At 61.4% G+C, this 13,189-nt stretch overlaps 3 protein-coding genes and 1 long non-coding RNA gene across 5 annotated transcripts; 3 read left to right on the top strand and 1 right to left on the bottom strand.

Annotated features, from left to right (window-relative positions):
* Nucleotides 1-89: 89 nt before the first annotated feature.
* RAB13 (RAB13, member RAS oncogene family) lies at nt 90-2,533 on the bottom strand. The gene is made up of 9 exons (XM_054001250.1): nt 2,446-2,533; nt 1,944-2,321; nt 1,421-1,481; nt 1,266-1,326; nt 1,079-1,156; nt 892-981; nt 555-620; nt 378-428; nt 90-295 (listed from the first exon to the last, which is right to left on the bottom strand). The coding sequence occupies exons 2-9, from the start codon at nt 2,065-2,067 to the stop codon at nt 218-220; spliced, it is 609 nt and encodes a 202-aa protein (XP_053857225.1). The 5' UTR covers nt 2,068-2,321; nt 2,446-2,533; the 3' UTR covers nt 90-217.
* A 27-nt stretch (nt 2,534-2,560) lies between these two features.
* RPS27 (ribosomal protein S27) lies at nt 2,561-3,961 on the top strand. Its single transcript, XM_054001252.1, has 4 exons — nt 2,561-2,619; nt 2,883-2,991; nt 3,364-3,474; nt 3,844-3,961. Exons 1-4 carry the CDS (start codon nt 2,614-2,616, stop codon nt 3,870-3,872), a joined length of 255 nt encoding a protein of 84 aa, XP_053857227.1. The 5' UTR covers nt 2,561-2,613; the 3' UTR covers nt 3,873-3,961.
* Nucleotides 3,962-4,633: 672 nt separating this feature from the next.
* On the top strand, nt 4,634-9,376 carry LOC128820469 (cathepsin S-like). 2 transcript variants are annotated; one of them, XR_008440909.1, is made up of 9 exons: nt 4,634-4,725; nt 5,081-5,271; nt 5,486-5,605; nt 6,063-6,218; nt 6,291-6,515; nt 7,557-7,722; nt 7,957-8,059; nt 8,458-8,913; nt 8,945-9,376. XR_008440909.1 is itself a non-coding variant. In XM_054001243.1 (8 exons), exons 2-8 carry the CDS (start codon nt 5,146-5,148, stop codon nt 8,555-8,557), a joined length of 996 nt encoding a protein of 331 aa, XP_053857218.1. In that variant the 5' UTR covers nt 4,634-4,725; nt 5,081-5,145; the 3' UTR covers nt 8,558-9,376. The 2 variants fall into 2 exon arrangements, 1 of the variants encoding a protein (XP_053857218.1); XM_054001243.1 differs by having other exon boundaries at nt 8,458-9,376.
* Nucleotides 9,377-10,450: 1,074 nt separating this feature from the next.
* On the top strand, nt 10,451-12,532 carry LOC128820478 (uncharacterized). Its single transcript, XR_008440911.1, has 3 exons — nt 10,451-10,589; nt 10,702-10,775; nt 12,396-12,532. It is a non-coding gene; the product is annotated as an uncharacterized LOC128820478 (long non-coding RNA).
* Nucleotides 12,533-13,189: the final 657 nt, after the last annotated feature.

Below are 13,189 nucleotides of genomic sequence, written 5' to 3'. Positions count from 1 at the left end.
CAATCCTGATCCCGGTCCCGATCCGGACCGCGATCCCGACCCCGTTCCGTCCCCTCCAAACCCCCGTGAAACAGACTCTGGAGCCAGGACAAGGCACAGCGGGGCTTTATGGCACAAGGAGAGAGGGGGGCAGCCCCAAATCCCCCCGAACTCCCCCCCAGATCCCTCCGGAGAGGCGCCCGCGCTGCCCCGGGGGTCTCGGGGAGGTCCTGAGCCCCTATCCCAGGGAGCATCTCCCACCGGCCTTCCGGGGGGGGCCAGGCTCCAGCAGGGCCCTGCTGCTGCTGCCGGGGGGCTGCGAAGAGAGGAGGGGTTCAGGGGGGCGCAGGGGGTCCCTGGCCTGGCCACCCCGCCCCCAAAATCCCAGCCCCACTCACAGCTTTCCGGAAGGATTTGTGCAGGATGTCCCGAGCCAGTGTGTGGAAGGCCTGGGGGGACAGGGGCTGCTCAGGCGGGGGGGCAGTGCCCGAGGACCCCCCAGGAGGAAGGAGGGACCCCCCCTGTCCCGCCAAACCTGGGAGTGCAGCTCCCCCAGGCCTGGGGTCCCCCCTCACCTCCTCCACGTTCTCGCTGGACTTGGCGCTGGTCTCGAAGAAGCGAATCCCGTGTTCCTTCGCCAGCTGAGCGACCACGACCCCCCCTGTGATCCCCACGTAGCCCCTCCAGCCCCCTGTGACCCCCCCAATCACACTAACCCCCCCAACCCTCCTGCGACCCCCCCATTCCCATAGAGCCCCCCCAGTCCCAGCCCCACAGACTCCTCCAGAGTGTCCCCAGAGCCCCCCAGCCCTAGAGCCACCCCCGGACACCCCCACCCCACAGAGCCCCCCCAGTCCCAGCCCCATGGACCCCCCCACAGGCTCCCCCAGCACCCCCCGAACCCTCGCCCACCTTCTCGGCTGCATCCCGCTGCACTTTCCGCCTCCCCTCCATGTCGCACTTGTTGCCGAGGAGGAGCCGCTCGACCCCGGCCGAGGCGTTCTGGGGAGGGGAGAATGGGGGGAAAAACACGGGCAGGACCGTCGCGACCCCCGCCCGCCACCCCCCCCCCCGCGACCCCCGGAATCCCCCCACCCACCTCCTTGATGCTTTTCATCCAGTTCTGGATGTTCTCAAAGGATTTCTCGTCAGTGATGTCGTACACCAGGACGATGCCCTGGGGGAATCGGGGGTCAGGGGGGGGGGTCGGGACCCCCTGCCCGCGGTTTTGGGGTGGGGTCCTCGCCCCTGGAGCCTCATCCCGGGCTGCAGCCCCCTCCCCGTACCACGGCTCCACGGTAATAGGCCGTGGTGATGGTTTTGAAGCGCTCCTGTCCCGCCGTGTCCCTGTGGAAATAGGGTGGTTTTGGGGATTTTGGGGGAAATTTGGGGGGTCCCCCACCCTCCCCCCCCCCTCCCCCCCCCCCCTCCACCAACTCACCAGACCTGCAGCTTGATCTTCTTCCCATCGATATCCACAGTGCGGATCTTGAAGTCGATCCCTGGGGGAAAGGGAGGAGCAGGGGAGCAGAACTGCTCCCAGTACTCCCAGCGCTCCAAGTAACCATCTGGCTCCCCGGGAAATGGGGGGGGGGGGGGGGGGGGGGGGCAAAATCCGGGAGGGGAATCCCGGAGCATTCCGGGGTGGACGTTCCTGGGAAGAACCGGGGTCCCAGTAGGGGCTTCTGGTGAGTTCCAGGGTGAGGGGTCCTGGGGATTTTGGATGGGGCTTCTTGCTGAGTGCCAGGACGGGGGTCCCGGTGCGTCCCAGGGTGGGGGTCCCGGTGGGTCCCGGGGTCGGGGTCCCGGTGAATCCCAGAATGGGGGTCCCGGTGGGTCCCAGGGTGGGGGTCCCGGTGGAGTCTCGGGGCGGAGAGATCTGGGAGGGGTCCCGGGGGGATTTCGGAGAGGGGAGGTCCCAGTGAATCCCGGTTGGGGGATCCCGGGGGGGGGTTCCCACTCACCGATGGTGGAGATGTAGGTGCTGCTGAAGTTGTCCTCGGCGAAGCGGATGACGAGGCAAGTCTTGCCCACGCCGCTGTCCCCGATCAGCAACAGCTTGAAGAGGTGGTCGTAGGCCTTGGCCATGGCCCCCGCCACCGCCCGCCGCCACCGGGACCGGGCCGGCCCCTCCTGGGTGGGGCCTGGCTGCGGCCCCGCCCTCCCGCCGTGATGCCACGCCCAAGTGACGTCACAGCCGAGGGTAGCCTGACGTCACGAATCCGAGGTGCCACTCCCAAAATGGCGCGAGCGCGACCTCCCCGAGAAGGCAGCAGCGCAGGTGACCTCCCCAAAATGGCAGACGCTTGACGGCCTCCCCAAGATGGCGGCAACGCGGGGACCTTCCCAAAATAGCGGAAACAGAAACCACCATGAGGCACCTTCCCAAATTCCAACAACTGAAATGCCCGCCCCAAATGGCTGCCATGAGACGCGCCTTCCCCGAGGTGACAAAACTTTAATCACCGTCCCAAAAGGCGGCTAAGCGAGCGACCTTCCCAATATGGCGTCAACACCCTCCCTCATAGTCCAAAAACGGCACCGCCCCACTTCCGCCCCTGGGGCCGCCCCGCAGCGGAAATGGCGGCGCGGAGCTGAGCCCGTCCCTTTCCGGTCTCTCACGCCGCCGCCGCCATGCCCGTGAGTGCGGCCCGACCCTGCCCGGGCGCCGCCGCCCCCGCGGGCGCCGCGGGACCGCGCCCGGCGGGGCCAGCGAGGGGCGGGAGGGCGCGGGGAAGGCGCAGGGAGGGCGGCGGGGCCGGGGGCGCGCGGAGCGCTGCAGGCGAGGAGAGCGAAGGGGGGGTGCTCCAACATGGCGGCAGCGGCGTGAGGGGACGGAGTGGGGGGGGTAGCGGGAGCGGTCGCGGTGTCTCCAGGACTGACCGATGGCGGTGTCCCCGCAGCTCGCCAAGGACCTGTTGCACCCGTCTCCCGAGGAGGAGAAGCGCAAGCACAAGAAGAAGCGGCTGGTGCAGAGCCCCAACTCCTACTTCATGGACGTCAAGTGCCCCGGTGGGCACCGAGGGCCTTCCAGGGTCCTTCCCCGTGTCCCTTCGTGTGTCCCGGTGTTGTCCCCGCTCTCTTGTTGCCCTTCCTTGTGTCCCGGCGCCTTGCCACGTGTTTATTTCCTCATGTCCCGACGTTTTTTCGTGTCCTTCCCCGTGTCCCGCCGGGCTCTCCCTCTATGTCCCCTGCGCTGCCTCAGGGTCCCCTTTTGTGTCCCTTCCCGCGTTCCAGTGTCCCCTTGTCCCCTCACGTGTCGTGGCGTCCCTGCGTGTCTTCCCCCGGTACCCTCGGCGTGTCGGGTACCCCCCGGTATCCTCGGGGTCCCCCTGCCCGTGTCCCCCCGCCCGTGTCCCCCCGGTGACTCCGCTGTCCCCGCAGGCTGTTACAAGATCACCACCGTGTTCAGCCACGCCCAGACCGTGGTGCTCTGCGTGGGCTGCTCCACGGTGCTGTGCCAGCCCACGGGGGGCAAGGCCCGGCTCACCGAGGGTGGGTATCCCGGGGGATTTGGGAATCGTGGGGGGGGATGGAGGGATCCGGGGCTGCTCCATGGGGAGGTGCCATGCAAGGAGGGGTTTGGGGGATCTGGGAATCTTTGGGGTATGGGGAGGTTGAGGATCCCACTGGAGGGAGTTGGAAGCCCTGGAGGGGCTAGTTCTTCCTTGGCGTGGGGGGGTTTGGGATCCCAGGGTGGGCTGATTCCCCCCCCCCTCCCAGTAGAATTTTGGAATTCAGCCTGTTTTGGGAGCCTTCAGCGAAATTCCCCCCAAATTTGGGTTGGGAGATGTGGAATTCCCAATACCAGACGGATTCAGGGACCCCGCAGCATTCCCAGGATTTGTTTGTTCCCCCACCCAGGCTGCTCATTCCGACGGAAGCAGCACTGAGCGAGCCGGGATGCCATGGAGACAGACGGGAATTCCGCCCAGTCCCTGTAGCCCCCTCCGCTTCCCACCAATAAATTTTGGATAAAATACCCAAAATGGGTCAGCTGTGGTTCTTGGCTGCGGGGAGAGCGGGGTTTGGGGGCGTGGGGAGGGAATTCCTTCCCTGTGAGGGGCTGGAGTGGGTTAAAGCTGTGGGAGATCCAGCAGGGCATCCCTTCCCAAACCATTCCCGAGGAATCCGGGTGCAGGTGGTGCCACCACCACCACCCTGGGTGGGACAAACCTTCCTGTCCTGGAGACCTTTGGGATGCTCCAGCTGGGCTCGATTGGGAATTCCACGTGGACTCTCTGTGGTTTAACTGGAAGAACTGGGAATATCTGCGCTTTGATCCTAACATGGATCCTCTTCCCATCCCTCTTCTCCCCTCTGGGAGGGAATAACCGGGATGTTTTCCCCAGATCTGGGTCTGGTGGGAATCAGGGCTGGGGTGAACTGGGGGCTCAGCTCTCCCCATTCCCACCTGGAACTCCCAAAATCCATTCTGAGGCTCTCGTGGGAGCCTCACCCCGGATTTTTGGGGCGCTGGAAGGACGAGCCCCCTCCCTGTCCAGCTGCTTTCCGGAGGCTCCAGCCCAGCTGGCCCCTCAGATCTAAAGCGAAATCGAAATCGGAGTTTCGGTTCCTCAATCCCTCATTTCCTGTCTCGTGATTTCTCCTCGTGGCGCCACTGCCGAGTGCCTCAAATCCCGGAGTTCCTGCGCTGGGAACGCCGCGGATCCGAACCCGGATCCCCCTCCCCAGCCCCCCCTGCTGCCGCCAGAGGTCGGAGTCACCCCGGAGCAGCTTCTGGAGGTAATTTGAGTGGCTTTCATGTTTCAATCCCCGCCCCAGGAGCACTTTGAGGAAGTAAAACTCCGGGACAAGCGGATTTATGGGGGATTTGGGGTCTTTCTTATCCCGGACCTCTGCCTGGATTGTGGGATTGTCGCTCCTGGAGGGCAGCTGTTGGATAAAACCGGGGAATTTGGGGATTTTTGGGCATGGATTTGTCCCAGCATGTGCCAGGGTGGCTCAGATGTGTCCTGGCCTGTCCTCATGGACACGGGGCTGGCTCCCGGATTCTCCCCTGCAGGGAATTTTGGGATGCATGTCCGGGCGGGCCGGTGGCATCACCAGGTCACCGAGGTGTTGTCACCTCCCTGCCCAGACCGGATTTGTCACTGAGGGGTCAACCCCAGCTCCAAACCCTCGGCTCCCACTCCGAATCCCAGGATGGAGCCACTGGCTCCCGTCGCCCTCCTGGCCCTGCTGGTGCTGGCACTGGGACACCCCGACCCTGCGCTGGACCAGCACTGGGAGCTCTGGAAAAAATCCTACGGGAAGAAATATCAGCCCCAGGTGGGAATGGCACAGGGGGGAGCTGGGAATATCCCAGGATTTTCTGGGGCTCTCCTGGGGGGTGACCACCAGTTGGAGAAGATCCAATGGCGCTTCCAAGCGTCCCCAGGGATGACCCAGCTGGGGCTCCCAACAGCTTTTACTGGGATGAACTGGGGCGGGATGGCTCCGGAGGGGCCGGCCCGGCTCTCACGGAGCCCCGCTGGAATTCCAGGAGGATTCGCTCCGTCGCCTAACGTGGGAGAAGAACCTGTGGCTGGTGACACTCCACAACCTGGAGCACTCCCTGGGGCTCCACTCCTACACGCTGGGGATGAACCACCTGGGGGACATGGTGGGTGCTGGGAGCGGGTTCCAGCCCTCTGGAATTGCCCCGGAGGGCGACTGAATCAGGATTTTGGTGGATCCAGGGTGGGAAAACTCCTGACATCCCCTTCAGCCCATCTCGGTGGGATCCAGCAGCCAGGGACAGGCTGCTCTGGAATTCTGTGAGAAAAGAACTCCTTGGGGTGGGATTTGGGGCAGGGGAGCTGGGGTGGTCGTTTGGGATATTTATGGATCATCCCTCTTCTGTATCCCAAATTTGTGGGGGGGGAGGGTTATGACCCAGCTTCCAGGGATTTGGGGAGCTAGAGCTGAGCTTTTCCTTTTCTGATGAAAACATGGAAAAACAAGGAGTTGAGGATCCCCCAAAGCCAATTCCACCTCAGAATTCCCACTGTACCCCCAACACCCTCAGGTGGGGCTCACAGAGAGCAGGAATCACCCGCTGGGATTTTCCTTCCCACCAGACCAGCGAAGAGGTGGCGGCTTCGCTGACGAGGCTCCAGATCCGTCCTCGTCCCCGTCAGAATTCTGCATTCCAAGCAAAATTCCGCCCAGTCGGTGACATCCCGGAGGCGCTGGACTGGCGGGACAAGGGCTGCGTGACCGAGGTGAAGAACCAGGTGAGCCTCGCCCTGGGAGCCTCCCGGTAACTCCCTGGGGCAGCTCCTGAGCCTCTCCCGGCTTCTTCCCAGGGCGCCTGTGGATCCTGCTGGGCCTTCAGCGCCGTGGGAGCGCTGGAAGCGCAGGTGAAGCTGAAAACTGGGAATTTGGTGTCCCTGAGCGCCCAGAATTTGGTGGATTGCTCCGGGATGTACGGGAACAAGGGCTGTGCTGGGGGGTTCATGACGGGCGCATTCCAGTACATCATCGACAACGGCGGCATCGAGTCCGAGGAGTCCTATCCCTACACGGCTCAGGTGGGCCTGGGAAGTGCTTGGAAAACCTCTTTTCCAGGAAAACACATGGAAACCCCGCCCTGTTCCTGCTTTCCTTCCTCCTCTCCCAGCCGATTCCCCCTGTCCCGGTTTCCTGGTGGCACCTCAGGATCCAAACCCATCCCAGGAACCTTGGGATTATTTGGAGGGGAGTGACTGTACCAGGAGCTGGAATTCCTACCTGGTTATTTCACCATTTCTTAGGCAACAAGCTGGAGGGGAGGGAAAAATGGGTCAAGAGCCTCCTGAAAACACGATCCCAGGAAATGGGGTCAGAGCAACAACAGCTTGATCCAAGAAAAAGTGGGATTTAACTCTCCAAACGTGGAGCTACAGAATGAAAAGCTGCTGTTCCTGGGGTCTGGAGGGAATGAGAAGCATCTGTGGATAGGGAGGATGAGGATGGAGGCTCCAGGGAAGAGGAGGATGAGGATGGAGGCTTGTGCTGGATTTAGTTGGAATTGGGAAGGCGAACCAACCCCAGGATGGGGTTGGAGTGATGTTTTTGAGGAAAAAGGGTGGAAAATCCTGTGGGAAACAAACCAAGGACAGGGAAGGCAGGGCTCAGATGCGGCTCTGGGGGTCTGGGAACGCTCTGGATCCTACTGGCTCATTCCCGTTTCCCGGCTCATTCCCGTATCCCAGCTCATTCCCATTTCTTGGCTCGTTCCACTCCTGGCTCATTCCCGTTTCCCAGTTCACTCCTGTTTCCCTGTTCGCTCCCGTTTCCCAGCTGGTTCCTGTTTCCCAGCTCATTCTCGTTTCTTGCTCATTCCCATTTCCCAACTGGTTCCTCTTTCCCGGCTGGTTCCCGTTTCTTGGCTCATTCCCATTTCCTGGCTCATTTCCGTTTCCCATATCATTTCTGTTCCCTGGCTGGTTCCCGTTTCCCGTCTCGTTCCTGTTTTCCGGCTCGTTCCCATTTCTTGGCGCATTCCTGTTTCCCAGCTCATTCCCGTTTCCTGGTTCATTCCCGTTTCCCATTTTGTTCCCATTTCCTGGTTCATTCCCATTTCCCAGCAGAACGGGACGTGCCACTACAATGCCTCAGCCCGTGCCGCCTCCTGCTCCCGGTTCCTGGAGCTGCCCGAGGGTGACGAGGCCGCACTCAGGGACGCCGTGGCTACCGTGGGCCCTGTGGCCGTGGCCATCGACGCCACCCGGCCCAGCTTCTTCCTGTACCGCTCTGGTGAGGGCTCCGGATTGGGTGGAATTCAGGAATTTGGGGGTTAATTCCCGGAGGGAGGCTGGAGTGGGATGGTCTTGAGGTCTTTAGGGCTCTTCCAAATCCACCTTCTTCCTTTCTTTCGCCTTCCTTGTTGAGAGGAATCCTTGGGAATTCGGGTGGGATTTGGGAGGCTGGTGGTGAATTCCTGGAGGGAGGCTGGGCTCGGTTGGAATTCTGGGTTTTCTCCCTCCCTAGGGGTGTTCGACGACCCCCAGTGCTCACAGGAGGTGAACCATGGGGTGCTGGTGGTGGGATATGGCTCCCTGGAAAACAAAGAATATTGGCTGGTGAAGAACAGGTAAACCCTGGGCATCCACAGGGAATTCTGGAACATTCCTGGCTGGAGGGGACCCACAAGGATCAGAGTCCAATTCCCAGCCGTGGACAGCCTCAAACTCCCACCTTGTCCCTCAGGGCCTTGTCCAGGTGCTTCTTGGCCCATGGGAGGATTAGAACGATGATCCATAAGGTCCATTCCAACCCAACCCACTCCAAAATTCCATGATTTTATGTTTGGAGCTGCCCAAATCCGTGTGGATGTGGCACTTGGGGACACGGTCCCATGGTGGCCTCGGCAGCCTCGGGGACAGTTGTACTTTGTGATTTCCGAGGGCTTTTCCAACCCGAATGGTTCCATGAATCCCAGGACTGGGGCACCTTCTCCTTTAAAAACAAGGATTTTCCCTGTTCCCAAAGCTGGGGTGTGCACTTCGGAGACGCGGGATACATCCGCATGGCCCGGAACGCCTCCAACCTCTGCGGCATCGCCAGCTACGCCTCCTACCCGCTGATTTAGCCAGACCTGCCCTCCAGACACCATCCCAAAGCTCCAGTTTTCCATGGATTCCATCCCAGCAGGGATTCCTCCTCTTCCAGGGTCGTTTCCCAGCACCGTGGGCATCGTCCGGTGATTGGATCCATGGGCTGGGAGGGGATCCTGGGCGTGGGAAGTGGGAATGTCGTTGATAGGCATCCAGGGAATTCTTTTGGGGGGGGGCGGAAATTTGGGGGTTTGGGAGTGGAATGGCAATTCCTGCAGGGATTTGCCACAGGGACAGCAGGGATCAGGTACTGGGATCACAGGGATCATTGGGATCTGGTACCAGGATCACATGGATCACAGGGATCGGGTACAAGGATCACAGGGATCGGGTGCCAGGATCACAGGGATCATTGGGATCAGGTACCAGGACCTCAGGGATCATTGGGATTGGGTACCAGGACCTCAGGGATCACAGGGATCCTTGGGATCAGTTACCAGGATCACATGGATCATTTTGATCTGGTGCCAGGATCACAGGGATCACTGGGATCACCATGATCATTGGGATCAGGTACAAGGATCACAGGGGGATCGGGTGCCAGGATCACAGGGATCATTGGGATGGGGTACCAGGATCATTTGGATCACAGGGATCAGGTGCCAGGACCACAGGGACCTCAGGGATCACAGGGATCATTTGGATCAGGTACCAGGACCTCAGGGATCACAGGGATCATGGGTTCCTCCCTCCGGAGCTGCTGCGATGCCGGACATCGATTTCCCTCCATGTGACACTGCTGGAATTGTGGATATTCCATGGCAAATAAAAGATTGCATTTCGCTGCCTCAAAATTCTGATATTTGGGCGCAAATGTTTGGAGATAATCCCCCCAAAAAATCCAATATTTGGTGGCTCTGGTCATCCCACAGCCAAGAATTCCGTGTTGGTGGATGGAGATCCCGAGGGAACAGTGTTCCTTTGTCCCTGAACAACGGCCCGGGGCTGGAATTCCTCACCCCCGGGTCCCACCCCTCCCTTGCCGGTGGGATCCGAGGTGCCGGGAGGATCGGAGTGCTGGGAATCTCCTCACCAGGATGAGGGGTAAGGATTATCCTGTCGGGATCCAGCTCTTGGTGCCACTCCCATGGGATTTAGAGCTGGAAGAAAGGGCGAGGGTGGCTCATTCCCAGCAGCTGGGTTGGGGTTTAGGGCAGGTTTTGTTGGGAAAAGGAGTTGTCCCTGTTGTATCCCAAATCCTGGCACCAAGAATGTTGGTCCTGGATTTCGGGAGGTGGAGCTGTGGGATCGGGCAGGATGAGACCTCCGAGGGCACCCTGGTGAGGAGGAGCCAATTCCAGAATCCCATTGGAAATCATGGAATGATTTAGGCTGGAAAAGACCTCAGAGATCACTGACTCCACCTGGAATATTTCTGGCATCTCGGGATCACGGCTCCTTGGAAGGAGTTTTTGTCCGGCCATGGAATCACAGCTTGGCTTGGCAAGGACCCAAAGACCCCATTCCCGCCTCCATTCAGGAATTTAAGCCCCAACTTCCCAAATTCCACCCTAATTCCAAAGGTTTATGCACACAAGCACCGCGCGGGGAGGTCTCCGGGGCGGACCCGCGCAACCAGGAAGCGCGGAGCCAAAATTTAACCCAAAAACCTGAGAAAAGGCTCATTCCCTGCCCTGGGGAAAAAAAAAAAAAAATCCCTGGAATAGGGATTTCCCGACGAAATCCCTGGAAAAGCTTCGGGAGTGGGCAGGGCTCGGAGCCGCCGCCGGGTCCCAGGAGGTGTCACCTCCTGGCACCTCCCGGCACCTCCCGAATCCTGCGCAAAGGTCCCGGTTCCGCCCGTTTGTTTAAACAAACACATTCCCGGCGGGACAAACCCCCAGGAATATCCAGCAGGGAGACGGAGTCCGAGTTTGGCTCTGGGGCGGGGGGAATTTGGGATTTTCCTGGCATTTCTGCTGGCGGGGACGGCTCCGGGACACACCGGCTGAGGCTGTGGGAGCTTTCCGCGCTCCCGGAGCTTTTCCATGCTCCCGGATATTCCTGGTAGGTGGGAATTGCTTCCCCCACCGGGGGTGCTGAGGGCCCGCAGGTGCCTCCGGAGCGGGATGGAGCCGATCCAGCCGGGATCGACTCGTTCCATGCTGGTTTTTCCCAGGACATGAAATCCCGCCTGGATCTGGCCGTGCTGGGATTGTCCAAGGTGTGTGATCCGTCTGGAACCGGGACAAGGTGGGGATGTGGGGGCAGTCCCCTGGATTTGGGGTTCAGCCCCATGGATGCAGGGTTCTGCCGGCAGCGGGTTGGAATAGTGGGAATAGTGGGAATTCTTGCCTTTGAGGCAGGGAAACTGAGGTGCAGAGTCATCTGGCAGGGAAACTGAGGCGAAGGAGCCCTGCCCTGCGGTGCTTTGGGGGTGCCGAGCTGAATTATCCATAAATCCCATGGGAAGGATCTCCGGGAGTCAGGAAGGGGCAGTTTGAACCCGAGGGGGATGTGGGGGCTGTTCCTCATCCCTGAAAACCGCTGGGAAAGGGAATCGGGGGGTGCCGAGGGCTGTGGGGGAGGGGGGAAGAGGGAGCGGTTCCGGATTTGGGGAATGGGAGCGGCACCCCGGATCTGCGGGAAAAGGGTTAACAGGGAAAAGGATCTGGTTCGCCAAGTGACTCCTGGTTTGTTTGGAGTGCGGGAGAGGAGAGGGAGGGGGAGGGGGCGCAGGGCTGGGACCCCGGGAACCGGGAATCTCCGGGCTGGGAGTCGGGAATCGCAGGGCCGGCACCTCGGGAATTGGGGATTTCCGGGTTGTGCGGAGCTCTCACCTCCCCCATCACCCGCAGGTAGGTCCGGGGTGACCCGGGGTGACCTCGGGACGGCCCGAGCCCCCCAGGGTCCTCCCTGAGCCCCTCGGCCCCACTGTCACCTCCGAGGCCACCCCAGGGCCAGCACCCAGCCCCTTCCCCGGTGTCCCGGATGCTCCAACGGGACGCGGCGAGGGCGTCCCCGTCCCCCCGCGGTCCCCGCGAGGTCACGGCCCTCGAGCCGGTCCCTCGTCCCTCCGGCGCCGTGTCCCGGCCGCGGGGGCCATTCCCACCGCCCCTGGATGGGGATCCCCCGCCGGTTGTTCCCCGACGGTGCCGGCCGATCCTGGGCGGCCGCTGCCCCCCCCCCCCTTTCCGCGTCACCCCCGGCTCCGAACACCTCCGGCCACGGAACGGCTCCGAGCCGCCTCCTCCGGAGCCGCCGCTCCCGGCGGGAATCCTGGCCGGCCCCACGGAGCCGCTGGGAAGGGCGGGATGGGTCCCCACGGTCCCCTCCCCCGGGACTGGGGACAGCGACCCCGGCGCACCCCACCTCACCCCGGGCATGAGTTTGGCCGTTGCCAGCCCGGAGCAGCTCCCGAAATTCCCCGTCCGCCGTCATCCCACTGCTCCCGCATCCCGTTCGGGATCCAAACCCGCCACTCCCGGCCACTCTCCACCAACATTTCGGGGGCTGCCCCTAGGATCGGGATTTGGGGGGAGCTGCTGCAGGATTTCCCTTTCCCTGCCCCAGAGCTTGGATTCGCATCCTGAGATTCCCACCAGGTTCTGGGAAGCTCCTGCACATCCCAGTTACTTTTGTGCACCTGGATGAGCCCCAAACTCTGCTGGGGCCTGGCGGGTTCTCGGGAAGAGCCGTGCCTGTGGTTTTCCTGTGGGAGCTGCCCCTGGAGTGATGGCCACGCTCCGCTCCTCATTTTTTTTTTATGCTTCCATATTTATTATTCCACGTTTGTGGCTGATCCCCGGCAGATCCAAGGGCAGATCCACAAAGGAAAGCGATTTTATTTTTTTTTTTTTTTTTTTTAATCAGCTGACTGGGCTGGGAATGTAAAAACAGGAAAACGGCTGAGCTCATCCCAGCTCATCCCAGTCCTCTCCCTGTCCCCTGCGGGGTGAGTCTGGCCAGGGCTGGGGCAGGATGTGCTAGCCCGGGAATGCTGTCGGGATTTGGGGAATGTGAGACTGGGTTGGGGCACGGGGATCGGGGGGATCCACCGGGAGCAGCCCGGGATCCACCTGCACTGGGGCGAGGAGGGGATCCCAGCAGGAGTAGCCGGCTCGGGATGCTCAGGGGGTGTCGGGCTTCTGGGAGGAATGTTGGGGTTCTCAGAGGATGTCGGGATTTTGGGAGGGGGAGGGGGTCAGTATTCCCAAGGGTTTCCCAGTCTCATGTGGCCTTTTAGGGGCTGAAATCCCCCAGATCCCATCTCAGATCCCACCCCAAAACCCACTCAGATCGCATCTCAGATCCCATCCCAAACCTCGCCGTGTTCCCATCCCAAATCCACCCCAGGTCCCATCCAAGATCCCATCCCAGATCCCCCGGTCCCTCTAAAGCCCCCTGGGCCCCCTCTCCCCACTCCAGGGGGGTTTATCCCTCCTCTCAGGAGGTGGGAATCTGGGGGCTCAGATGAGCCACATCCTTGCGGGGTTTCCCTGGGGCGGGGGGTCCTATTCCCAATCCCTTTCCTGTTCCCATTCCCAATCCCATTCCCATTCACAATCCCAATCCCTTTCCCATTCTCATTCTCGTTCCCATTCCCATTCCCGTTCCCGTTCCCGTTCCTGATCCCATTGCCATTCCCAGTCCCAGTCCCATTCTCA

Source organism: Vidua macroura, chromosome 29, assembly GCF_024509145.1.
Source record: "Vidua macroura isolate BioBank_ID:100142 chromosome 29, ASM2450914v1, whole genome shotgun sequence".
NCBI lineage: Eukaryota > Metazoa > Chordata > Aves > Passeriformes > Viduidae > Vidua > Vidua macroura.
The sequence above is the reverse complement of the archived record's forward strand: the minus strand, read 5'-3'. Positions and strand labels throughout refer to the sequence as shown.